Source organism: Dipodomys spectabilis, unplaced genomic scaffold (genome assembly GCF_019054845.1).
Source record: "Dipodomys spectabilis isolate Male_0828 unplaced genomic scaffold, ASM1905484v1 ptg000188l, whole genome shotgun sequence".
Taxonomy (NCBI): Eukaryota; Metazoa; Chordata; class Mammalia; order Rodentia; family Heteromyidae; genus Dipodomys; species Dipodomys spectabilis.
Window position 1 is genome coordinate 1,403,552 of NW_024870865.1, and position 27,705 is coordinate 1,431,256.

Consider the following 27,705-nt stretch of genomic DNA (forward strand, 5'->3'; position numbering starts at 1 on the left):
TGTGTGCACATGCACATGTGTTGGTCCTGGACACTGACCCTGAGCTCTTGTGCGCAAGGCTAGCACTCTCCTGTTTGAGCCACAGCTCTACTTCTGGCTTTTTGGTGGTTAACTGGAGATAAGAGTCTCACCAACTTTTCTGCCTGGCCTGGCTTTGAACTGTGACCTCAGCCTCCTGAGTAGCTAGGATCATAGACATGTATCACCAACACACAATCATAGGGATTTTTTTTTTGTGTAAAATGGTACAAGGACTTGAACTCAGGCCTCTCACTCACTCGGCAGACCCAGGACTGTTTGAGTCTACCTTCCAGTTTGTTTATGCATGTATTTATTTTTGAGACAGGGTCTCACTATGTAGCTGCTGCTGGCCTCAAACTTACGATCCTTCTGTCATAAGCACTGAGAGTACAGGTTGTAAGACACTACGATTAACTCTAGAGAGAGAGGAAAAAAAAAAAAAAAAAAAAATATATATATATATATATATATATTCCCCCTCTGGTTGGTCGTGGGGCTTGAACTCTGGGCCTGGGCGCTGTCCCTCAGCTATTCAGCTCAAGGCTAGCGCTCTACCACTTGAGCCACAGCACCACTTCCAATTTTCTGGTGGTTAATTGGAGGGAAGAATCTCTTGGACATTCTTGCCCGGGCTGGCTCTGAACTGCGATCCTAAGATCTCAGCCTCCTGAAGTAGCTAGGATGACAGGCGTGAGCCACTGGTGGCCGGCTTAAAGAATTTTTTTTTTTGGGGGGGGGAGGGGGAGTCCGGTTGTGGGGCCTGAACTCTGGGCCTGGGTGCTGTCCCTCAGCTCTTCAGCTCAAGGCTAGCGCTCTACCACTTGAACCACAGCCCACTTCTGGCCTTTTTTTTTTTCTGCTTATGTAGTACTGAGGAATCGAACCCAGGGCCTCATGCATGCAAGGCAAGCGCTCTACCAACTGAGCCACTTTCCCAGCCCTTAAAGAAATTTTTGAGTCTAACAAAACCAGGAACCTCAGGGGTGTGAGTTAACAAGCTGTTCTAGGAAAAGACATTTCGTTAGCTATAAGAGAGGGAGCCATAAAGTAAGTTTTAAAACCTGCCAATATTTTATATCCCCCTCATTTTATGGAGTTTTTAAAAGACAAAATATTACAGGATATTCTGAAGTAATAAATGGAATAACATTAACTCATTAATTAAAAAAGAAAACATAGCCACTGACCTAGGCCAAATTCTCCATTTCAAACTGCCTATGGCACTTTGTCACTTCACTTAGACCACAGGATTCGAGCTGTCTTAATTTCCGAGGCTTTGTAATTTTCAAAGCTAGAAGTTTATGCTATAGATCCTCACAAAAATTATGGATAATTAGTCACTTACACAGCTAACTGTTGATAAAATTTTGGTACCTTTTCTGGGTGGGAGACTTGACACAGGGCCTGGGCTTTTGTGCTCAAGGCTGTTGCTCTACCACTTGAGCCACAGCTCCACTTCCAGCTTTTTGGTGGTTAATTGGAGATAAGAGTCTCATGAACTTTCCTGCAGCTGGCTGTGTGACTCTTTAAACTATAAACTTTCCTGAGCTGGCTTTAAACTGCGATCCTCAGATCCCCAGCCTCCTCAGTAGCTAGAATTACAAGCATGAGACACTGGCACTCAGTTAACATTTTTGTTTCTAAGAAATTACTGCACTTCTTATAAACAAATCTTTGCTTTTGTTCTTGGTGTATGAGTTCAAGCACAGAACACAAAGGAAGCAGGTGTGGTGAGGGCCAAGGCTGAGTGCCAACTGCTTCAAAGGGAGGGGTGGCCTCTTCAGAATGCAGCGACTGGATCTGCTGAGTAAGAACACTTGGCTGTGACACAGAATGAGTGTAACTATGTCCACCAGGAGAAGAGCTACTGGCAGGTTCATGAATCCAGACTGTTTATGTAGCTTTCCTGAATGATAATTATTTGTCAGCTAAGAAAGACCTATGTCTGGCTACCAGTGGAAAGTCAACCACATTTTTACTTCCTCTAGCATCCTCACAGCCTTGAAATCAAAGAACAAAATGTAACATGAAACTGGGCAGAAGGCTGCAGTGTAACAGCAAAACCACAGTAATCCATCTCAAGTGGGTACAAATGGATCTACTGAGAAATGCTAATTGATCTAGGGAAAGGTTTTACCTTTCATAGATAAGTGAAGAAAAGCACCACACAGGGTCAGTGGCTTATGACTGTCATTTCAGCCACATGGGAGGCTACGATCAGGAGATTCGATGCTCTCTACCAACCCAGGCCAAAAAAGTTCACAAGATTCTATCTCAACAGAAAAGGTTCGGTACAGTGGTGCATGCCTGTCATTTAAGTTACAACAAGAAAAATAAATAGAAAGATCATGGTCCAAATCATCCTGGACAAAAAGTGAAGGCCTCTGCTCAAAAATAACCAGAGGTGCGGGTACCCATGGTTCACAATTATAATCCTCGCTACTCAGGAGGCTGAGAATCATGGTTTGAAGCCAGCCTGAGCAGAAAAGTCCATGAGATTCTTATCTCCAATTAGCCACTAGAAAACCAGAAGTGGCTCTGTGGTTCAAAGAGGTAGAATGTTATTAGCCTTCAGTGAAAAAGCTCAGGGAGGGACAGTGCCTAGGCCCTGAGTTCAAGTTGTAGGACTGACACACACACGAGGAAGATATACTGGAGACATGGTTCATGTGGTACATGCGCTTAGCAAGTGTTCAGCCCTGAGTTCAAATCTCAATACCCCCAGAAAAATAAAAACATAAAGTGCATCTACCTTATGTATTTATATACACATAAAAATTTAAACTTGGGGCCAGGCACCAGTGGCTCATGTCTGTAATTCCAGCTACTTAGGAGACTGAGATCTGAGGGTCCAGGTTCAAAGCCAGCCTGGGGAAGGAAAGTCTGTGAGATTCTTATCTCCAATAAACTACTCAGAAAAAGCCACAAGTGGTACTGTGGCTCAAGTGGTAGAATGCTAGCCTTGAGCACAGAGGGGCTCAGGCACAGTGTTCAGGCCCTGAGTTCAAGGCCCTCGGCCTGGCAAAAAAAAAAAAAAAAAGGTAAACTTGAGGACAAGTAGAAGTGAGGCCAATTCCTTATAAACAGCCCTCTTGGGAATGCCAAGAAAATATGCAGCTTGGAGGTTTGCCATTCAGTTAGAAATTCTTTACACATTTCTCCCTGTCCAGTCTTCTAGGTTCTTAGAAAGGACTGGAAATGTGATTTAGCTTCTACTAAAAGGTAAAAAGCTTAGTAGCTTAAGAAACATCTAAGCCAGGTGCTGGTGACTCATACCTAGAATCTTAGCTACTCAGGAGGCTGAGATCTGAGTATCATGGTTCAAAGCCAGCCTGGGAAGGAAAGTCCGTGAGACTCATCTTCAATAAACCACTTAGAAAAGCAAAAGTGGTGCTGTGGCCCCAAGTGGTAGAATGTTAATCTTGAGCAAAAGAGCTCAGGGAAAGCGCCCAGACCCAGAGTTCAAGCCCCATGACTGACAAAAGAAACATCTAGGGTAGGTGATAGTGGCTCATGCCTATAATCCTAGTTATTCAGAAGACTGAGACCTGAGATTAAAGTTTAAAAAACCACCCTGGGAAGGAAAGTCTATGAGACTTACACCACCAAAAAGTAGAAAGTGAAACTGTGGCTCAAATAAGCACCAGCCTATAGTGCAAAAGTTGAGCTCCAGTGCCCAGGGCCAAGAAAGAGTTCAAAAGCCCCTATAACACACACACACACACACACACACACACACACACACACACACACACACACACACACACACACACACACACACACACACACACACACACACACACACACACACACACACACACACACACACACACACACACACTCTCTCTTTCTCTTACTTTCTCTTTCTTTCCTTTTTTTTTTTTGGTGCTGGTCCTGGGGCTTGAACCCAAGGACTGGAGCTACCACTCTGTCACTAGAGCCCCAACTTCACTTCCAGCTTTTTTGGTAATCAACTGGAGATAATTGTCTCATAGACTTTCTTGTCTAGGTTGGCTTCAAAGTGCAATCCTCAGGCCTGGGCAGGTCCCACATGACATGTAGTAAGCTCTGGAATGTTAGTATTTATACTATTTGTCCTTCCATGTGTTTCGAGCACTATCTAGAATATATTTTAGAATTCATTTTATTTTGCTGCCAGTACTGGGGTTTAGACTCAGGGCTTCACATGCTACTTCCTTGGCATCTCTTGCTCCCAGCTCTCAATTTGAGCCATGCCTCTGGTCTGGTATTTTGTGGGTTAACTGGAGAAGGAGTCTTTAATAGGTTTCTCTGCCTGGGCTGGCTTTGAACTTAAATCTTTCAGTATCTGCTTCCCCTCCCCCACCAGGGGGAGGGGTGGTCAGTTGTGGGGCTTGAACTCAGGGCCTGGGCACTGTCCCAGGCTCATGTTTTCACTTGAAGCTAGCACTCTGGCACCTCCAGTTTTCTGGTGGTTAACTGGAGGTAAGAGTCTCATGGACTTTCCTGCCTGGGCTGGCTATGAACTATGATCTTCAGATCTCAGCCTCCTCCTAAATAGCTAGGATTCCAGGCGTGAACCACCAGTGTCAGGCTAATCTGTTTTTAAAATGCTATTACCTTGAACTTCAGAATGAAAGTGAGTTTGGGCCCAAAGCCACCAACACTAGCAAATTTTTCTTTCTTTCTTTCTTTCTTTCTTTCTTTCTTTCTTTCTTTCTTTCTTTCTTTCTTTCTTTCTTTCTTTCCTTCCTTCCTTCCTTCCTTCCTTCCTTTCTTTCTTCTTCTTCTTCTTATTTTTTTTTTTTGCTAGTCTTGGGGCTTGAATTCAGGGCCTGGGCGTTGTCCCTGAGCTGCTTTTGCTCAAGGCTAGTGCTCTACCACTTGAGCCACAGCATTACTTCCAGCCTTTTCTGTTTATGTGGTACTGAGGAATCAAACCCAGGGCTTCATGGATGCTAGGCAAATACTCTACTAAGCCACATTCCCAGCCAACATTGGTAAATTTCTAAACAGTTTTCAAAACCAAAGATTAAATGTTTCTAATTGGCAAAAACACCATAAAATAAAAATGCAAATTTATCTATAATTTTGTTGACAATCAGTTGCAAAAGTCTTGGTTTTATTAGGAAACCTCAACTGCATAGCTTCCTTCTACATTTTCTCTAATGCAGTAAAGAACAATACAACATGCAGCAGACGCCTATAAATAAAACAATAGCAACAGGGTTTATGAAGATTGATTTATATGAGCTGCTGTTTAGAAATTCATTGGATTTCTGTAATAGGAAGTCATATATAGCATATTAATTTCTCTCATTATTCTTTTCAACCTATAACCAAAATATCATGAAGGGGAAAAATAACCCAAACCCTTTTTTTTTTTGGGGGGGGGGGGGAGCTGGTTGTGGGGCCTGAACTCTGGGCCTGGGCACTGTCCCTTAGCATTTCAGCTCAAGGGTAGCACTCTACCACTTGAATCACAGCGCCACTTCCGGCTTTTTTCTTTTTGCTTGTGTGGTGCTGAGCAATCGAACCCAGGGCCTCATGCATGCAAGGCAAGCGCTCTACAACTGAGCCACCTTCCCAGCCCCCAAACCCTACTTTAACCCAAGTCATCAAACAGTAACCATTTAATACTGCCTCATCTGAGCAGAGAACTACGTAGGGGGAAGCATCCAAGGGAAGGGGTGGGCGTGGCTGATCATCAGGAGGATCTTGAATACATACTTCCTTCAAATTGTGAAGAAAGTCCCCTCTTCCCCCATGAAGCCGCCTTTGGGAGATAAGAAATCCTCACATTCACTTACTTCCCCAAGTTCTGCAAAGGGTTCCAAACCTGGAGGCTTTAGTGAAGTCAAGATGAATAGCAGAGCCTCCCCTCAAATAGACTTACTTCATTAGAATAAAAGAGACAGAGGGATGTGAGTCTTCTAGACCACTTAGCTGCATATCCTGCCATGGGACTTTAATAACATCAATGTCCCCAGTGTTGGGGTATGACTCAGAAACAAAGACTGATACTCAATGCTGAACAAATTTTGGTAGTTGTAGATCACAGGTAGAAAACCATTAAGCTAGTAGACGCTTTGAGTCTTTCGTTGAAGGAGATGTGGACTTACATAAATAAGAAAACAAATACACACTCTCTTGGAGATGTGAAAAGCTAAATTTGAATGTCTAACAGCCATCCGTATTTCAGGGAATAAAGCTGTCCAGACTGAGGTAAAATCTCCGCTATGTGATTATAAATTTTTCTTAAAGTATATACATAGAGTGTTGGTGATAAAAGATAAGCATAAAAATGATAATAAATTACTAAGGACAAAAATTCAAAAAAAGTTTAATTTCATTAGGAAACAAGAAAGATACTTGAGTGCTAAGAAAAAAAAAATCAGTATTAGTTTAGTAAAACCCTTAAAATTGGTGATAAAATCAGTTATATAAGATTCCATTTCTGGAAGCTAGGAAAAAATGTTGGATTAAACCCCTGAATAGGTATTAAAAATATACTTTAAAAAAGAGGGAAAAAAATTAAATTTCTTTTCCCTCAAGAGGTGGGGAGGAACAAAGTCCTGGGGTTTGAACTTGGGAGTCTCATGCTATCTAGGAAGACATTTTACTGCTTGAGCCCTAGCCCCAAACTCTAGCTATCTCTCAAGACTGAACATTGCTACCAATCTTTATTAAGGTCAATCAAGAAGAAACAATGTTAAGAATGAAAAGAGTGGGGCACTAGTGGCTCACATGGCACTGGTGGCTCATGTCTATAATCCCAGCTACTCAGGAGGCTGAGATCTGAGGATCACAGTTTAAAGCCAGCCCAGGCAGGAAAGTCCATGAGACTCTTATCTCCAATAAACCACCAGAAAACTGGAAGCAGCTCTGTGGCTCAAGTGGTAGAGCGCTAGCCTTGAGCTGAAGAGCTGAGGGACAGCGCCCAGGCTCAGAGTTCAAACCCCAACCAACCAAAAAAAAAAAAGGTAATGCATGAACGAAGTGATACATTGGGCTGGTGGAGGCTGTTCAAGTGGTAGAGTGCCTGCCTAGCAAGCTCAAGGCTGTAAACTCAATCCCAACATAGTGACACACGAAGAAATATAAACTATGGATAGGCTTATGTCCACCTGCAATTTAAAAAATACCCACCAATATTCAGATTGTGATGTCTGTGCCTTAAAGAATAATAAACATCCTTCCTACAGTTAGCAACAACAAATGCATTACAAACTTAAAAGAAGATAGTATCACTCTGATGTCAAATCAAACAAAGAGAAGAGTAAGTGAAGAATAAGCCAGGTGCCAGTGGCTCACACCTGTAATCCAAAAAGGCCAGAAGCAAAGCTGTGGCTCAAGTGGTAGAACACTAGCCTTGAGCATAAAAGCTCAGGAACATCACCAAGGCCCTGAGTGCAAGCCCCAGTTCTGGCAAAAAACAAAAATGGAAAAATAGTAGGATGTCAGTGGCTCACACCTGTAATCCTAGCTACTCACTCAGGAGATCTAAGGTAGAGGTTTCAAGCTAGTAGGGCAGAAACAAAAGGAAAAAAACTGACAAAATTCAATGTGCATTCTCAGCCTAATTTTAAAAATCAGCAATAAGTATACATAACACTAACAGTGAATGTTTAGCCAGACCAGAAAAGAGACAAAGACAGCCTCTCCTCGCTGCTTTCTACTGTAATCAGGAGGCTCAGGGCAGTATAATAAAGCATGAAAAAGAAACCAAACACACAGACCAGCAGGGGAAAATACATCTGCACATTCCACAACTGTGCACAGAGAAAAACAGAGGGAACCAACCAGAAAGCTAACAGGACTCAGTGACTTGGCAGACCAAAGAATACAGTCAACAGGTTGGAGGCAATCAAAATAAACATAAACTCCTACAAGATTTTCCATTTTTCACTTTTCATTCAGCAGCCAGTGCAATAGAGAAGCATGAAAGCTAAAACAGTGCTAAGTGATTTCCATGGCTGCCGAATCAAGCACACACAAGCACTATAGTCCTTCAGTGGTTGAATGTGCCAGAATTACAGAACACAAGATTGTTGAGCCATCTTGGGTGGCCCATACAGGAAGAAGTACCACTCCTTCCCAAGGAGCTTGCCACAAAGGACAATGGGCAATAGTAGCCCAAACTATTTCTGTATACAATTATTTTCCACAAAATCAATCTCTCTCTCTCTCTATCTCTCTCGGCTTGAACTCAGGGCCTACGCACTGTCCCTGAGCTTCTTTTGCTCAAGGCTAGCACTCTACCATTTGAGCCATAACTCCACTTCGGCGTTTTCTATGTATGTGGTACTGAGGAATCAAACTTGGGCTTCATGCATGCTAGGCAAACACTCTACCATTAAGTCATATTCCCAGCCTCTACAAAACCTTTAAAGGGTTTAGAATGAGAATCAGAATGGGCTGCAAAAAAATGCAATATAGTTAAAATCTTCTTTTTCAAAACTCAACCAACTAGCTGGGCACTTGTGGCTTACACCTGTAATCCTAACTACTCAGGAAGCAGAGAGCTGAGGATCGAGGTTCAAAGCCAGCCCGGGAAGGAAAGGACATGAAACTCTTATCTACAATAAACCACCAGAAAGTGGGGCTGTGGCTCAAGTGGTAGAGTGCTCGCCTTGAACTGAAGAGCTGAGGGACAGTGCTCAGGCCCAGAGTTCAAGCCCATGACCCACAAAAAAAAACACATACACACGTGGGGCTGGGAAGGTGGCTCAGTGGTAGAGCGCTTGCCTTGCATGCCTGAGGCCCTGGGTTCCATTCCTCAGCACCACATAAGCAAAAAGAAAAAAGCCGGAAGTGGCGCTGTAGCTCAAGTGGTAGAGTGCTAGCCTTGAGCTGAAGAGCTAAGGGACAGCGCCCAGGCCCAGAGTTCAGGCCCCATGACCGGACCCAAAAAAAAAAACCACACACACACAAAAACAAACAAAAACCACCACCAACAACAAACTAGCTGCACTGTCATTAAAAAATTCCTGGGCTAATTTTGAGACCCTGTCCTCAGATCTTAGTCTCCTGAGTAGCTAGGATTACAGGCATGAGCCACTAGTGCTGGCACCAGCGTAGAGCAACATTCAAATTTTTGTTTAAAAATTTTATGGGCTGGGTGCTGGTGGCTCATGCCTATTAACCCTCGCTTCTTAGGAGGCTGAGATCTGAGGACAGGAACTGAAAGTTAAGCCCAGGACAAGAAATTCTGTGAGATTCTTATCTCCAATTAACCACCAATTAGCCAGAAGTGGAGCTATGGCTCAAGTGGTAGAGTGTCAGCCTTGAGCTCAAATTTAGCTAAGGGACAGGAACCAGGCCCTGTGTGGGTAAGCCCCAGTACCAGTTAAAAAATAATAATAGAAAGAAGCTCCTATCAAAGACTTTCTTTGAAAGCACACACACTTTCAAGGTGCTTGAATTGGCAGATGTGATTTATACCTCTCTGACCACAGGCATTGTCTACGATATCACAAATCTGAGTCTCCATTTCTTCAATTGTAAAATATTCTCAATGACTTCTGGCTCTATCACATGCTCATTTTAAAGACTCTTTATCTTTAAAAAAATTAGTTAACTATCAAATCAATGAGAAAGCACACACAGTACTTTCTTCAGTGAAGGCAGAAGAGTGAACAGCTATGTAGGAGAGCATATTCCCAGCAGGATCACTAACAATCTCCAAAACGTAAGAACTATTACAGTATTATGTAACATCTCTAAACCCTAGTCAGACCAGGAATAAATTCAACCATGTCATTCAGATATCTGTTTATGTGTTCAGTAACAAGTAGAAATTAGAGTAAAACCATCTCTAAATTGGAAATATTGTTTTCCTCCCAATGAGTTTTTTGGATTATAAGTGTTCAGTAAGTCTTCTGGATCTTTTAAGCTTTGGATTTGTGTCTATTTAGAAACTGTACAGATGATCTAAAAAGTCCCTTCCAACCATACTAACCCCTTAAAGACCAAAAATATTTAGGCAGCCATTAGGAGACCTGCTCAGCCTCATCCTTAATGTCCTAATAAACACATATAACCACATACATTATCATTGTAGTAGAACTATATATTCTATCATTATTCACAATTACTTCTTTGGATTTGAAAACTTCACTTTAATAACCACACAGAAAGGAATTAATTCAATGTAACTTCAGAACATAGTACTTTTCCTTTATTGTCCCTTAAGAGTATTTTCTAAACACAAAATGAACGGTCATAAAGCAGTAATACTAAACTGGAGTCTGCAACCCTACAGTTTGTAGTGTCATGAGTACTGTTACTTTTTAACTGTTCTATGGCTGCTAACAGATTAAAGCAGCGGAATCATTTTGGGAGTATGTCATGTGACAGACTCAGGAGGACAGTGATTTATTTCACTTACTTCTGATCTCTTTAGTGACTGTTCTTGGGCCTTTAGGGAGGTGTTGTAAGGTCGAGTCCCCAGCTGTGAGAGAGGTACATACCTGCTAACCTCTGAAATGGGACCTGACTAAGACTCGCCACTGTCCCCAGTACAGGCATGGACCAGGAAATGAACCTGAAGGTTCTGCACGCATGGACTGCCAAGACTGCAATTCATCTTCCAATCCCAGCACTACACCCAGCCGTGGCTCCTGACACTGCTGGCTGCATGGTCTCTGTGGCCATCACTGGACCCTGAAGCCAGCCCAAGGTGGCTTTCACACACTTACTGTGTTCAATGCATTGAGAGTGGTGTCATCGCGAGACGCTGCCACACAGCCATCCTCTGTGGAGCCCCCGTCACACATCCCCGCAAAGGCCGCCATGCTCCTTTGGAAGAAAGGACGTTGTTGCCGTCAGCACATAGCAACATTTGCCCGGTGGCTTTAACTGTTTTCAACCCAGTCCAAATCCCATGGTAAACCAGAGTTTCAGAGTCTGGCCTCAGCTCCTGTAAGTCCTCCCTCCCTCCTCATCCAGTTGTCTTTCTTCTTCCTCTGAGTTATTACTCCTTGGATTTCAGATGTGAGCACACATATAACCCACTAGATTTTGACCTTTTCAGAGAAAAGTCTCTATATGCACAATTACTAGATACTAATGAAAAGGTGTTGGTTTTTTTTTTGCCAATCCTGGGACTTGAACTCTGGGCCTGGGCTCTGTCCTTGAGCTTATTTTGCTCATGGCTAGCATTCTACCATTTGAGCCATTCTGAGTAGTTTACTGGAGATAGAGTCTCACAGCCTTTCTTGCCCAGGCTGGCTTCAAACAGTGATCCTCAGGATCTCAGCCTCCTGAGTAGCTAGGATTACAGGCATGAGCCATTGGCATCTAGCTGAAAAGGTTTTTAAGTTTTCACAGTACATGTGAAATTATTCTTCTCATCTATAAACCACCTTTCCATGAAATGAAAAGTCAGAGACTCAAAAGTGCCTTACAGGTGCACCTCTGCTACCCGCTGTTCTCTGCACCGTGTGCCGCATGCGCAACAGTGCCGGAGTGCAGCCGGCGCCTCACTCCTCTGCACACAGTGACACGGCAGCGTGCCAGCACTGCTGCAGATGTGGAAGGCTCTGCCTGCACAGTGCCGTGTCTGGACAGCAAGTACTGTGGGATAGTCGCAGACCAGTGGCCCCATGTAGGTAAGACACGAAATGGTCATGAATTTGTAAGATAGAGTGAGTGAATTACTCAGCTAGACAGAATAAGAGGGGCTGATAACAGCCAGTTGCCTTTCTGAAGAGTTTCAAAGTCTGATATGAGCCAAATATCAAGGAAAAATATGACTTTAACATGGCAAACTAATTGTCTCTGTAAGAATTGGAGCAGATGCCCCACTCAGGAGTAAAATGTCAGTGGGGAGGAGACGCTTGTGGCCTGTGGGTCAGCTGGGAGCGCGGGAGGGGGAGGTGCCATTACCTTGCTGCCCGCAGGTACATGAGGAGGTCACAGTCGTTGACGCCCGGCATCCACACCAGTTCCTCCTGCTGGGTCACGGTGTCACCATGCGGGGAGGGGAATGGCTGCAGATCGGGAAGTTTGGCCTGGAAGACAGGGATGGAGCAGTCACCATGGAGGCATGTGCCAGGCAGAGCTGTCTTGACAAGATCATCCTGGGGACAGACGAACACTGCACAAAACCTGTCTCCAGCAAAACCATGAGTTATCCACACTGGTCTGTGTCACCTACCAGGACCTCTCACCATCACCAAGTCACCAGAGGTGGCTTAGTGACACTTTACGGAGCAGTAAACAGCATCAAATAGACCCGTGCAAGTGTAAGCCAAAGACTGAATCATACAGATGTGTGAATGCCAGAAGAAGGAACAGCTACAGGATAAAGAGCAACACACACACACACACACACACACACACACACACACACACACACACACACACACACACACACACACACACACACACACACACACACACACCCCAGATGGAGGTGATAGCTGCACAACCATCATGGAACTGTTTATATTAATATTATTAATTTTGCAATGCTATTTTGCAGACCCCAGGCATGAAAGCAAGTGCTCTAAGCGTACCCTTAGCTCTGAATTGTTCACTTTAAAATGGTGAACTTAAATTAGTGAATCTCACCTTCATCAAAAATTAAAGTGAGGGCTGGGAAGTTGGCTCAGTGGTAGAGTGCTTGCCTCTCATGCATGAGGCCATGGGTTCGATTCCTCAGCACCACATAAGCAGAAAAAAGCCGAAAGTGGCACTGAGCTGAAGAGCTAAGGGCCAGTGCCCAGGACCAGAGTTCAAGCCCCATGACTGACAGAAAAAAAAAAAAAAAAGTCAGTGGCAGTGGCTTGTGCCTGTATTCCTAGCTACTCAGGAGGCTGAGATCTGCAGATCATGACTTGAAGCCAACCTGGTCAAGAAAGTCCATGAGACTCTTATCACTAATTAACTACACAAAACCCAGAAGTAGTGCTGTGGCTCAACTGGTAGAGCGCTAGCCCTGGGCAAAAGAAGCTCAGGGACAACACAACACCCAGGCCCAGAGTTCAAGCCCCAGGACTGGCTAAATAAATAAATAAATAAAATTTAAAAATTAAAAAAAAATAAAATAAAAGAAGTTGGGCCCGGTAGTGTGTCCATCATCCCAGCAATGACAGGAAGCCCACTGGCACCTGGCTGAAACTGCTCATGCTTTGTGGTATAAAATCTTACAAACGTTTACAGTGTGCATTTTTTGGAGGTCATTAAAATTTTTCCTCTTCTGTGAAAAAAAAAAAAAATCTTATAAACGTGCCTTTCTTGGGGGAGGTAGGGAAATGAAGGCTTGAACCCAGGGGTTCTCTATACCTCCAATTCCTTCTGTTCTGTTTTGAAATATGGTCTCTATTTGTTCCAGGGCCAGCCTGGACAGCAATCCTCCTATTAAGCACTTCTCATTATAGCTAGGATGTCCTATAATTTGTGGTGCTACAAATCTTCCTTTTTAAAAAATAAAATGTACTTAAACATATATTTAAGATTTGATCTGAAATAAGCATCTGATTTTAAATGAAAATGTGCAAGAGTCAATAAAGTAAATCTCCTTTGCTAAGAATCTAAGCACCATTTCCTTAAGAACCACTTATTTTATTAAGGTAGGAATCTTTTTATGTGATATGTAAATCTGACTACCCTGGAAATACATTGTGGGAGTAGGAGAGGAAAAATGGGGGAGAAAATATAGCACAAGAGAAAGCAAGAGGAAGCCGGATGCTGGTGGCTCACGCCTATAATCCTAGCTACTCAGGAGGCTAAGATCTGAGGATCATGGTTCAAAGCCAGCTCGGGCAGGAAAGTCTGTGAGACTCTCATTTCCAATAAACCACTAGAAAACCAGAAGTAGCACTGTGGCTCAACCAGTAAAGCGCTCGCCTTGAGTTGAAGAGTGCAGGGACAGCGCCCAAGCCCAGAGTTCAAGCCCTACAACTGACAGAAAAAAAAGAGAGAAAGCAAGAGAAAAGGACATGTGCCTAGGTGATGTCAAGCAAGCGGTGAGCCTTTGATTAAACACAGTGGAAAGAGGGTATGGTGGTTTACTGTGCAATCTCTGTACCAGGGAGACAGAGGCAGAGAGAGGACAAGTTCAAAGCCAACCTAGTTTCAGAGACCCTGCATCACAAAACAAAGCATAACAAAACAAAGACCACAGCAGAATCAGCCCAGAGCTGGGGATGACAGCTTGGTGTAGAATGCTTGCCTAGCATACACAAGGCCCTGCCTCTCAGAACCACTGAACAGTAACAAAAAGCCTGTAGTCCAGGGGGTGGTCAGGCTCACCTAACAGACATCCCAGGAAGGCTATGCATGGTAGTTAACTGCAGTCTCACAGACTTTCCTGACTGACTCTGAATTGCACTCCTCAGATCTCAGCTTCCTGAGTAGCTAGAACCACTGCTGCCAGTAGCTGATGTCTCTAAATATGGCAGTCACAGTTCCTGACGCTTCAACCTTCATCTCAGCATATATGCTAATCCATACTCATCATTCAAAACCCATTTTCTCCAAGGGATAGAAATCTACAGTGAGATTCTGTTCTTGCTGGGAACATCCAGGGCAATCGACCCCTTCCTCTTACCACCTGCTATGTTTCATTTAAGATGGCAACAAATTAGCCAGGCACTGGTGGCTCACACCTTTTGTAATCCTAGCTACTCAGGAGGCTGAGATCTGAGGATCCCGGTTCAAAGCCAGCCCGGGCAGGAAAGTCCGTAAAACTCTTATCGCCAATAAACCTCTAGAAAACCAGAAGTGGCGCTGTAGCGCAAGTGGTAGAGCGCTATCCTTAAGCTGAAGAGCTGAGGGACAGCGCTAAAGCCCAGAGTTCAAGCCTCACAACCAACAAAAAAAAAAAAGATGCCAACAAATTATAAGCACACTATACAATGTACAACAAAGGCCAAAAGCAGACACAAAGTGCCAAGTAAAAAAGTGCATCTAAGCTGCAGGTGGTTCACACCTGTAAATCTTAGCTACTCAAGAAGCTGCAATCTGAGGACTGTGGTTCAAAGTGAGCCAGGGCAGGAAAGTGATTAAGACTCTTCTCTACTATAAACTACCCCCAAAAAGCCACAAGTGGAATGGTGGCTAAAGGACAGAATGTTAGGCCTTGAGCAAGAGCTCTGGGACAGTGCCTAGACTCAGGACCAAGCCAGGTGCCAGTGGCTCATGCCTGTAATACTAGTTACCTAGGAGGCTGAGATCTGAGGATCATGGTTTAAAGCCAGCCCAGGCAGGAAAAGTCCATGAGACTTTTTTCCAATTAACCACCAGAAAACCAGAAGTGGCCCTGTGGCTTCAGTGGTAGAACACTTGCCTTGAGCTGAAGTTGAGGGACAGTACCCAGGCCAAGACATAACAGACAAAAAAAAAAAAAAAGAAGACGACTCAGAGCCAGCACACACACACACACCCCCTAAGAACCATGGAACAGCTATCACGCCAGCACACACACACACACACACACACACACACACACACACACACACACACACACACACACACACACACACACACACACACACACACACACACACACACACACACACACACACACACACACACACCCCCCCCCCCCCCCCCCAAGAACCATGGAATTTCAGCTATCAACCTGTGAACAACAGGCAAGCACTGAGAGAAACTCAGCATAGCTCGGCACAGCCCAGGTCTGGCCTACCAGGACGTCCTGATCTGTGAGATGTGAGCAGCCTTGTTAAACCAGAGCAGTCTCAAGCAGGGCACCCTGACCCATAAGGACCCGAGGAGGCAAACACCTGGCAACACAGCTCACAACTTCACAGCTTCCAGACACAAAATACTAAACATCCTGATGCTTCTGGAAGAAAAGATGTTTTGTTTTTAATCATTTTTCCCCCTTTCCTCATTCCCTTTCCTCGTGTTTTTACTGTTTTTTTTTTTTTGTGATGGGGAGAAAAGAACCAGAGCTCTACCACTCAGCTCACTCCCACCCTAAAACACTCTCCAAGTCTGTGGTGAGTAAATATTCACCAATGGGTGCATGGAGAACTGGGCTGTGATCGGCGCATACAATTCAGCTGGCACCATGCATGCATCGGGAGGACAGCACACAAGAAGTCAGGCACAAAAAAGCAAATGCTGTGTGATTCCATGGAGGTGACATGGAGCAGCGGAACAGGCAGACAGGAAGTAGGGGTCCTGGGAATTCAGGGAAGAGGAGGAGGAGGTCCTTCTTCAAGAGGACAGAGTTTTAGTTTGGTAAGATCAAAAGTGCTATGGAGATGTAGAGGTGAAGTGAACTACACACTTTTGCATACTTCACCCATGTAGTGATCTGGGAAAAGAAAATAAACAGTAACTCTGAAGCAAGGCAAGGCGCAGTGGTGCAGGCCTGTCATGTTATCCCTTAGGAGGGCAGGAAGGCTGGGAGTTCAAGGACGCTCTGAGTACCCAGTGAGACACTGCTTCAAACAACAACTAAAGCCCTGCTTGTACATTTAGAGAAACTGTCCATAGCAGTAACAGCACTAGGATACTGCTGAACCGAACATGCAGAGAAAAGTCCACTGCAGAAGTGAGGGCAACGTGCTTTACCTGATGGCTCGGACCAACTCGAATCTCCCCCTGAGTGCTGTTGAGCCTCCTGTCAGGAAAAGAACACATTAGGTTAGCACAGCATGGTCGAGACACATGCATCACTCAAAGAGAGTAATTCACTTGAAATCAATGAAGGACAGCTCAGGAAGTCTTCACTTGCCCGCTCTTTCTGATGCTGGCCTGTACATGCTCTCCCATGCCTAACACCCTTTCCACCTCCTTCGGACATGCTCCTACAGCACAATCCTGGCCAGACATTGCTTGCTTCATAACATTTTGGGGAGTCTTACCATATGCTTTATTAATACCAATGAGAACCTATTGTTCTCAGGGCACATGCTCGGCCATTTGATCAATCATTCAAGAAATATTTACTCTGTCCCTACTGCAAATCAGGAATTATCCTTTGTACTGGGAATTAAGCAATGAACAAAATGGTGTCCTTGCCTTCTTAGAGCTCAAATTCAAACTGGAGAAAAACAATCAGATCATGGTAAATGACAAGAAATTAAATAGATAGTGAATGACAGGACAGCTTTGTATTCAGTTTTATTTTGGTGCTACTACTGAGACTTGAACTTAGGGCCTTATGTTCATGCTAAGCTTTTTCACTCATTTGAGACATGTGTCCATTTCCAGCTTTTTGCTGGTTAATTGAGGATAAGACTCTTGAGGATATGTCTGCCCAGGCTGGGCTCAAACTTTGATTCACAGATCTTAGCGACTTGAGTAGCTAGGATTATAGGCATAAGCCACTAGTGCCTGGCTTGTAAGAAAGTTTTAGAATAAAATTTGGACAGAGAAGAAGAAGAAAGGAGGAAAGAGAGAGGAAGGGAGGAACAGAGACCCCAGGTCTGTAAGGTGAAAAAGCTAGATCCTTTAGCCCAGGCCCTTCTTAGTGCACACACCATACCCACCCCACCTCCCTTGTTCTGGATCAGAAATAGCCATACTCCTTTCGAAAGCTATTTGGACTAGGTACCAGTGGTCCACAAGCTGTAATCCTGCCTAATCAGCAGGCTGAGGTGTTGAGGATCAAGGTTCAAGACTATAAAACTCCATTTACAATTAACCAGCAAAAGAACTAGACTGGAGGTATGGCTCAGGTAGGAGGTCACTGGCAGTGAGCAAGCAGAGAGAGCAAAAGCAAAGCCAAGTGGGAGTAGAAAGCCAAAACTATCCGAAGAAAATAAGTAAAATGGACTGGGAAGGTGGCTCAGTGGTAGAGCACTTGCCTTGCATGCATGAGGCCCTGGGTTCGATTCCTCGGCACCACATAAACAAAAAGAAAAAAGCTGGAAGTGGCGCTGTGGCTCAAGTGGTAGAGCGCTAGCCTTGAGCTGAAGAGCTGAAGGACAGCACCCAGGCCCAGAGTTCAGGCCCCACGACCAGACCCCCTCTGCCCCCCAAAAATAAGTAAAATAAAATGACTTTAGGAAAAGTTCACTGTACTTGGGCCTAGTGCTTGCTTGCATTCATATATGCATTCTTGTTCTATCTTGGCATGCTCTCTCTCATTTTGTGTGTGTGTATATGTATGTGTGCGCGCACAGGTCCCAGGGCTTGAACTCAGGGCCTGGGCTCTGCCTCTGAGCATTTTTGCTCAAGGCTAGCACTCTCCCATTTTAGCCACAGCACCACTTCCCACTTTTTGATAGTTAATTGGAGATAAAGAGTTTCATAGACTTTCCTGTCCAGGCTTGTTTTAAATCAAGATCCTCAGATCTGAGCCACCTGAGTAGCTATGGATACAGGTATAAGCCACTGGCGCTGGGTTTCTCTCCCTTTTTGACAGTACTAAAGACTGCACTCAGGGCCTCCTCTTAAGCTCTACTAATCCTCCTGTCTGTCTCTCAAGTAGCTTACAGACTGGTTCTTTCTTCTGTAAATCCATTTTTCTCTCCATGAAGTCTTGTTTTGGCAAAGGTAGGAATACATATGACAAAGGAAGAGAGGGTAACAAGAACAAGAGAAAAACATGTGATCTAGTCCCTGAGAATCTTATAATTCCCCTAGCTTGGAGGCAGCATCTATGCACAAACACCCGAGCAGGCATAAACATCATAATCTTAAACATAAGATCATTTAGGAGAAACAACACAAAATTACTAATGGGAGTAAACAGAACTTCAGTTTGGCTTTAAACAGAGTAATCTCTAAAGTAGCATAGTTCTGTTTGGTGGAGGTTGTTCGGTTTTGGTTTCTTTTAGTGATGCTGGGGGTGGATCCTGGGCCTGGCACATGCTAGACCCTGAAGTGACAGGCTAGCCTCTATAGGAGACAAGAAGCCCAACAGCAAAGCAAAATGAGGACTCATGGGAGGGGAATGAAACCATGCGGGCTGGGCAGGTTAGGAGAAGAAAGGTCATCTTTCTTCATTCAGTAGGGGAATGGCATGTTGACAAAAAGAAGTCAGAAAATGGGTTGCTGCTGGAGTTTACACAGGAATTAGAAGATGCTGGCTGGTGCAGAGGAATCCCACTGGCCAAATATTTAAAAAACAAAACCTAAAAAACCTCATCGGTGTTAAAGCCTATTATCACTTCTGCTTCCTAAGCAGGTATGAGCAAAACAAGCCGCACAAGTTGTCTCCATTATTTCCCAATGTTTTCCTAGCCAAGATACACAGTCCACTTAGTACCTTGTACCTGCAGCTCAATCGTCAAGCTATTCTGTAAGGTCTATGCTGTTTTAGGATTCTCAAATGGTTAATTATGAAATTTTTTCCATATCACTGCTATAAATACTTTGTTAAAATAATGACATAATGATTTTTTTTAAACATTCCAAGACCTGGACTAGAACTAGTTTTACAGTGCATTTGTTTCTATTTTACAGTGCATTTGTTTCTATTAGGAGCGCACTGGACATGATGGTACATTTCTGCAGCCACACCACCAGCCCCCATACGCATCTTTTAAAAATCAAGCAATCCCTTTTCCATACTAAGGTTTTACACCCAATCTATCTATCTATTTGTGCCTGTTTTGGGGCTTGAACTAAAGGCCCATGTGCTGTCCCCGGGCTTTTCTGCTCAAGGCTAGTGCTCTACCACTTGAGCAACAGCTCCACTTGTAGCTTTTTGGTAGTTAATTGGAGATAAGAATCTCATGGATTTTCCTGCCATGATGTCTTCAAACCATGATCCTCAGATTTCAGCCTCTTTAGCTAGGATGACAGGTGTAAGCCACTGGCACCAGGCACATGTTTTTGAGCTGGAGAAGAATCTTAAGGTGTGGACAATGGCATTAGCTTTTAATATCTAGGGATTACAGAACGTAGAATAATGTTAAAAAGACTTTGTAGGTCAAAGACATGAGGAAGCAGACACACCCTAATGAAGACAGAAATAAGACCTAAAGATGAAAGACAAGTAGCTTGGATGGACATGGCAGCATGCCACTCCACACGTAACCAACAGGACAAGCAGAGTTCTCCTCTCTCCACTAAGGGTTCTTAACCTATTGCCCCATGACCCCGTTTGCCAGTGCACCTTTGGCAGCTCATAGCCCACTGCCAAACATGGACTCTATAGGACTAGAGATGGGGTGGCTCAATGATAGCACTTCTGCTTAAAGGCCCAGGACCTGGAGAGGGAAAGCGGGGTACCTGACACTAATGTTAGCATTCTCCAAGCTTCACCTACTGAGACTTGAGTCCTGCTTGTATTCTCCAAAATCAGATATACTACACACCTGAAGTTCCTTAGCTGCATGAGTATTTCTAGACTACTAAAAAGTATAACTTGATGAAAATCACAGAAGTAACACTTACATTTCAAAATATGTACTCATTAAAAATAGCAATAATCCCATTACATAGTAAAATGAATAATCTTTACGAAAAGTGATTCTATTAAAACAAAAAACAATTATTGGTTTATGATTTTTGTGAATCTAGTTAATAACTTAATAGAAGACAGCTGGATTCTCCTATCTGCTTTTACACTGTTCTGCTTAAAATACAGGAAGAAAATTTGGACTCACACAGCTCTGTAACTGAAGAAGAAAAGAATATGTTGACAACCTTTTGCTCTGTGTTTTCTGAGACTGGTACTGCTAAATCTCATCTGCCTCATCCTCCTCAGTGCTGGGATCCTACACCTGGCTATTCGTTACGCTACACCAAAATTCACTAGGATGTAATTTATCCATCCCTACCCCTGGTACTGGAGGTCAAACCATGGTCTGTTTAGTCCTCTGAATGGATCCTCTACCCAGAGTTAACTTGGTAATGCTATGTATATATGGAATGAATGTGTGCACCAAGTTGTGCCAACCTTCCAAACTGACAGGATTTATGATCCAGTGTTCTCATAACCACATTTACATCGCCATTGACATAAAGACACCCTCCCAGCACTGAGCAGCAGTCAGGCTCACTGTGGTACTGTGGTAGTCCAGGTTTGGGCCTTAGCGTCATCATGGTAACAGGGAGACAGCCCAGGGCCTCACACTACCACTCGAGTTCCCGCCCAACACATTTTGCTTTTCATTTTGCTGTTAGGATCTGGAGCTAAATCTGCCTGAACTGACCTCCAACTACAATCCTCCTACCTCAACCTTCCAAATAAGTGAGGGCACAGATGTGTGTCACCACTCTGGGCTTTGGGTACAAGTGTTTTTCAAATTCTAGTTTTTACCTCAAAATTCCAATCTTAGCACCAGTAAATATTATCAGTTGTTTTCCTTGAAACATCAGGCTCACTTCATTTTCAAGAAAATGAAGACAAATTCCCAGGCTGAAATAACTCAGTTTCGTTATCAATTGTTCTTTCAAATGGAAATAGTGTTCCATGCCAGGGACTGGTGGCTCACACCTGTAATCTAGGTACTCTGGAGACTGAGTTGAGACTTGAGGCTAACCAAGGCAGGCAAGGCTGTGAGGCTCTCATCTCCAAGTAACCACCAGAAAACCAGGAATAGCACTGTGGCTCAGAGTGATACAGTGCTAGCTTTGAGCAAAATAGCTCAGGGACAGTGTGTAGGCCCTTAGTTCAAGCCCTACAACTGGGAAGGAAGGAAGGAAGGGAGGGAGGGAGGGGCTCCATGAAAACCGCTAGTTAAACTGTGGAGCAAGTTACTCAGGTAGCAAGGGGTGGGGTGCTCTGCTCTTCAGGGAAGACTTGCATTTTCCTGCCCTAATACAGCATATTAAATATACAAGAAGTCAAGGATAAGAGTCTCATGGACTTTACTGCTTGGGTCAGCTTCAAACTGGGATCCTCAGATCTCAGCCTCCTGAGTAGCTAGGATGACAGGTGTGAGCTACTGGTACCTGGCTTGAACAGTCTTGAAATGGGCAGCTTACAGTGCTGGGGAGTAGCTTAGTGGTGCCAGGGATGAGGCCGGAAGAGGCAGAGGCAGCCCTCGGAGCGACAGCGTGGCACTGTGCCCGTTCTGCATCGGTGCCCACTTCCTTCTGTGATGCCGGACTGCGGTTACACAGGGTGGCACCACGCTGTATTATCTTTGCAACTTCCTATAAATCCAAAACGTTTTAAGTTTTTTAAAAGTCAACAGTATACTTAGGGGCCAAGTCCAAAGGTATAAACTCAGAACAACTACTGAACTGTTTAACAAAATGAATGCCAGGAAGCAGAAGCATGTGCATGGAGGGAGAAGGGGGAAGGAGGGAGGGGGGAGGGGGAGGGGGAGGGGGGGAGGAGAAGGCCACAAATGGAGGGAGGGAGAGTGAGCAAATGCACTCATTATATTTAATGTACCTTATATAGAAATGAACTGTGTAACTTGAGGACAGGGACGGGGGAGGAGAATGGGGGAGAAGGATGAAATGGTGGCCTTGATATACATTGTACTCATAATCTGACTTACGGAATCGTCACCTCTTTGTACAACTACTTAATGATTTTTTAAGTCAACAGAAGAGGTTAGCTAGGACATATGCTAATAGGAAAAAGCCCAATATGAGCAAAGCCAAGTAACAAAGAGCCCCTCCCCCAATCTATCATAGACAACAGAACAAATAACCATGCCAAAGGCTCCCGAGTAAGGAAATACAAGGAAGGAACTGTCTTTCCTCTCTTCCCATGCAGCCCAGCCTGGCCTTGAAGTCACAATCCTCTTCCTCCTGAGTGCTGAGATTATAGGCCTATACCGCCATACCTGGCTAACATGTTACCTCTGGGTTTCTACTGAAGGGCCATCATTTTGGAGACTTTGCAATTCTGTGAATCAGACTACCAAGAAAGAAAAGGAACTGTCACCATCCTACCCAGCAAAAGCAGGAACTTCTCTGTGCAGCTAATGTAAATAATGTATGTTTTTCAAAACAACCAAGGTTCAGCCTCCATTATTCTATAAATCTTGCTTTGAAACATGAAAAAGCACTCCCAGAAGCCAAATTATAACAATAATAGCAATTCGTTGTGTTTATTTCTTGAGTACAAAAAAAATAGAAAGAAATGTGTTGCATATGAAATCTGATACAAAAGAAACCAATGTAACAAAGCTGTATCCATAGCAACTACAACTTAATATTTCAGTCCTCTTCAGCTGCAGTGGATTAAATAAAATGACAAGATGTTCCCTTTGAAAAGTAACCTGTTACCATGGAAACGTTTTAGTCTAAGAAGTAAACAGGGAATGGACAGAAAGGAACAGGGAGCCTGCAACAGAATATCAAAAAGGGAGACGCTTCTCTGCAGAAGAGATGAGCAGGCTGATCTCCAACACAGAGATTATTTCCTTCTTTTGTGTGTATGTGCGTGCATGCCAGTCCTGGGTCTTAAACTTTGGGCCTAGGCACTGTCTCTGAGGTTTTTTGCTCAAAGCTAGCACTCTACCACTTTAGCCACAGCTCTACTTCCGGTGTGTGTGTGTGTGTGTGTGTGTGTGTGTGTGTGTGTGTGTGTGTGTGTGTGTGTGTGTGTGTGTGTGTGTGTGTGTGTGTGTGTGTGTGTGTGTGTGTGTGTGTGTGTGTGTGTGTGTGTGTGTGTGTGTGTGTGTGTGTGTGTGTGTGTGTGTGTGTGTGTGTGTGTGTGTGTGTTCGTGGACTTTCCTGCCCAAGCTTGCTTTGAACTGCAATCCTCCAATCTCAGCCTCCTAATAAGCAGCTTGGATGATGGGTGTGAGCCACAAGCAGAGATGATTTCTTGAGAAGCACAAGTCCTCTGGACACGAGGGGGAGGAGGGCAGGGCGGGGAGGGCTGCCCCCCACTCAGGACCTGCTCAAGAACCTGCCACGGTCACTTCTTAACCCCCAAAAGAGAGAAAGGGGAAGAAGGCAATAGTTTGTGGATATTCACTCAAGAAGATCAAATATATCCACGTGATCAGTGACTGCTCAGGACAAGAACTTGAGTCTAGTGGGAGAGAAGGGTGAGGCTCTCATCTCCAAGTCCTGAGATTCTTAGCTTAAATTAACCAGCAAAAACTCAGAAGTGGGAGCTGGGAATGTGGCTTAGTGGTAGAGTGCTTGCCTAGCATGCATGAAGCCCTGTGTTCCATTCCTCAGTACCACATACACAGAAAAGGCCAGAAGTGGCGCTGTGGCTTAAATGGTAGAGTGTTAACTTTGAGCAAAAGCAGCTCAGGGACAGTGTCCAGGCCCTGAGTTCAATCCCCAGGACTGGCCAAAAAAAAAAAAGTCAGAAGTGGAGCTACGGTAGAGCTCCAGCTGTGGGAGAACACTAGCCTTGAGCAAAAAAGTCCAGAGACAGTATACCCAGGCTGTGAGTTCAAGCTTTAGAATTGGCACATACAAAGACAAAATAAAACCAAAAACCTTCCAGACTCTAGATTTTGTGTGTGTGTGTGTGTTCTGGACTTCCCTGCTGAGGCTGGCTTAGATCTCAGCCTCCTGAGCAGCAAGAATTACAGTTGAGAGCCATTAGCACTTAGTACAAACACTTCTTTTAGAGAGATTGTGTGGTAAGGAGGAAGGCAAGGCTGAGCACTGATGACTCACACCTATAACCCTGTCTACTCAGAAGGCTGAGATGTGAGGATCACTGTTCAAAGCTAGCCCAGGGAGCAAAGTCTGTGAGATTCTTATCTCCAGTGAATCACCAGAAATTGGAAGTGGTGCTGTGGGTCAAAGTGGTAGAGTGCTAGCCTTGAGCAAAAAAGCTCAGGGACAGTGCCTAGGCACAAGCCCCATGACCAACAAAAATAAAAGAAGGAAAATAAGGTCTAGATCTCTCAAATTTCTCTAAACAAGCATGTATTTCCAAAGCAATTATAAGCAAGTCCCCGAATATTATTGAAAGTCTGACAAATCTTAAATGATACAAACTTTGTATTCTATTCCATAACATACTTCCAATCATTTCAATATAAAGAAAATCCTTCATAAACTTGAATGAAATCATTGTGTTTTGGGAGGTGTGGCTGGAGGTATGGCTCAACTGGTAGGGTACCAGCAGTTAACAACCAACCAACCAACCAAAAAAGCTTCAACTGTTGGGTTTTTTTTTGTTTTGGGGGGGTTTGTCAGTCATGGGGCTTGAACTCTGGGCCTGGGTGCTGCCCCTCAGCATTTCAGCTCAAGGCTAGCGCTCTACCACTTGAGCCACAGCACCACTTCTGGTTTTCTGAGTGGTTTATTGGAGATAAGAGTCTTACAGACTTTCCTGCCCAGGCTGGCTTTGAACTGTGATCCTTAGATCTTGGCCTCCTGAGTAGCTAGGATTACAGGAATGAACCACCGGCATCTGGCTTTTTTATTTGATTTTTATTTTTTTGTGAGTCGTGGGGCCTAAACTCTGGGCCTGGGCACTATCCCTTAGCTCTTCAGCTCGAGGCTAGCACTCTACCACTTGAACCACAGCGCCACTTCTGGCTTTTTCTGCTTATGTGGTGCTGAGGAATTGAATCCAGGGCCTCATACACACAAGGCAAGTGCTCTACTACACTGAGCCAACTTCCCCGCCCCCAACTGTGTTTTATGTAAATCCTACTACAATGTCCCAGGCACAGTACCTTATGGACAAAAGTTGTCCATGCACCTTAGGCTATATTTTCAGGGGCAAGGAGAGTGCAGAGACTTCAGAGTCCCACAAAACTGCCTGGATTAAAACATTAGTAGCTCTGGGTAGGATACCACATGCCTGACAGAAATCAGGAAGATTGTAGGCAAAGAATCAGTGAGACTGCATTTCAATCTATCACAGTCCAGGATAGCTTCGGCACTGGACTCTAGTTGAAAAATAATGAAAGCAGCCTATAATGCAGGTTATTCACGAAGATGAGATCTGAGAATAGGAGATGGATGCCAGACCAGGCAGACAAATCCCATACACTAGATTCAATTCAACAGCAAAAAGCCTGAGGTGGAGAACTGAGCCAGCTGTCAGTGAAAAAGTCCAACAAGACTGTAAGGCCCTAGTTCAAGCCCCAGCAGGAAGGAAAGAAGAGAGGGAGGGAGGGAGGGAGGGAGGGAGGGAGGGAGGGAGGGAGGGAGAAAGGAAGGAAGGAAGGAAGGAAGGAAGGAAGGGAAATTTTTTTTTTTTTTTTTTGGGTCCAGTGATGGGGCCTGAACTCTGGGGCCTGGGCGCTGTCCCTCAGCTCTTCAGCTCAAGGCTAGCACTCTACCACTTGAGCTACAGCGCCACTTCCGGCTTTTTTCTGTTTGCTTATGTGGTGCTGAGGAATCGAACCCAGGGCCTCATGCATGCAAGGCAAGCGCTCTACCACGGAGCCACCTTCCCAGCCCCAGGGAAAATTTTTTAAAAGGCCTGGGAGCATGGCTCAAGTGGTAAAGTGCCTATCAAGCAAGCACAAGGTCCTGAGTTCAAGCCTCAGTAATCCCAAAAAGAAAATCCAATATTGAGATTTTCTAACTTTTAGTGTGATCTTGAGGTCAGCATTCCATCTTTCGGGAATCCTCAGTTCTCTCGCCCATAAAATGAAGTTTGTGTGGCTGGCTCTGCGAAGCTGCTGTCACATTAAAAAGAGGCCTATGGAATGCGCTAAGCCTGTGCCTGCTATTCTCAGCTCCATGAACTTGCTAGGGTGAGAATCAGAACGACATCCTCTAGTGTGAGTTCACAGAGCTATACTATCTCTGTCACCAGCAAGATTTTCTAGTTACTTTGCGTAATTATTTCTTTCTATTGCTCTCTTGCTCTTAAGATCAAAAGCACCAAGAGGGGAGGAATCGTTTGTTTTTAGTTTACTGGCATATCTAATCATCCACTGCCTCCCACTCCATGTATTTTCAATAAACAAATGACGCTAGTATGCTAAGTCATCGCTGCTTAGCAACATATAGCAACTAAGAGCTTCATTACAAAATTAGTAGAGTTGACTCATTGGTGACCGCCAGCTTGTCTTCTAAGCAAAACTAATCTGAAAATACGATTGGTAAACTGCAGGAACAAAATTCAGCTTTCAAAAATAAATATACTTAAAAACAAGAAGGAGGAGGAGGAGAAAAAGGAAGAGGAGGAAGAGGAAGAGGAGGGAGGCGGAGGAGGAGGAGGAGGTAGATCAGTTAATACCCAAACAGGTAAATATTCCAATGCAACAAATACAAAGGTCAACACTGGGACTTGCCCCAGATCTGGAATCACGAAACTCCCTGATGCAAAGTTCCTGAGAGACCATCAGACCTAATCTTGGTAGTCTAATACAAGAAACTAAAGCGCAAGGAAATGAGAACACTGGCTTAAGAGGTCACCCTGAGTTAATTACAGAAATGGCTCTCCCACAGGTTTCTCCAGAATTAAGAATGACACATTCGCTGATGGAGAGGAAGAATTCCCATGAATTTGGCCTCCACATACAATGCATGAATAATATGAAGGGAAAATGTATGTGTGGTGGTGTGTACTTTTAATCTTACACTCAGAAGACGGAGGCAAGAAGATTGGGACTTTGAAGCAAGGGCTATGTAGCAAGGTAGTCTCAACCAAAAAAAAAAAAAAAAAAAAGTTCATAACAACAGGGGAGAAAGGTCTACTTTCATAGGGCCTTGCTCCATGGAAATTTCTTACCTGTCTTAGCTTTTGACCATTCTGCAGTAAGACAGTGGATGGTGGCAGTGACACAGAGCCCCAGCCTAGTCCAGGCAACCATGGCCTTTTCTTTCATCTCTGCTGCAAAGATGCTATAAGATGGCGTGAAGGACAGAGCATAACAAGGTGCATGCGCACATAGGTCAAGTGGTGCTAAACAAATTTTTAAAAAA

At 44.2% G+C, this 27,705-nt stretch overlaps 1 protein-coding gene across 3 annotated transcripts in view; it reads right to left on the reverse strand.

Moving 5' to 3' along the window:
- The window catches only part of Rere (arginine-glutamic acid dipeptide repeats), a 394,753-nt gene that overhangs the window by 102,069 nt on the left and 264,979 nt on the right, over positions 1 to 27,705 (reverse strand). For all 3 annotated transcript variants that reach the window (XM_042695750.1, XM_042695749.1, XM_042695751.1), the window contains 3 exons: positions 16,552 to 16,600; positions 11,890 to 12,014; positions 10,701 to 10,800 (listed from right to left, as the gene is read on the reverse strand). In XM_042695750.1, coding sequence (XP_042551684.1) covers positions 10,701 to 10,800; positions 11,890 to 12,014; positions 16,552 to 16,600 — 274 coding nt within the window. The remainder of the gene's footprint in view (positions 1 to 10,700; positions 10,801 to 11,889; positions 12,015 to 16,551; positions 16,601 to 27,705) is intronic.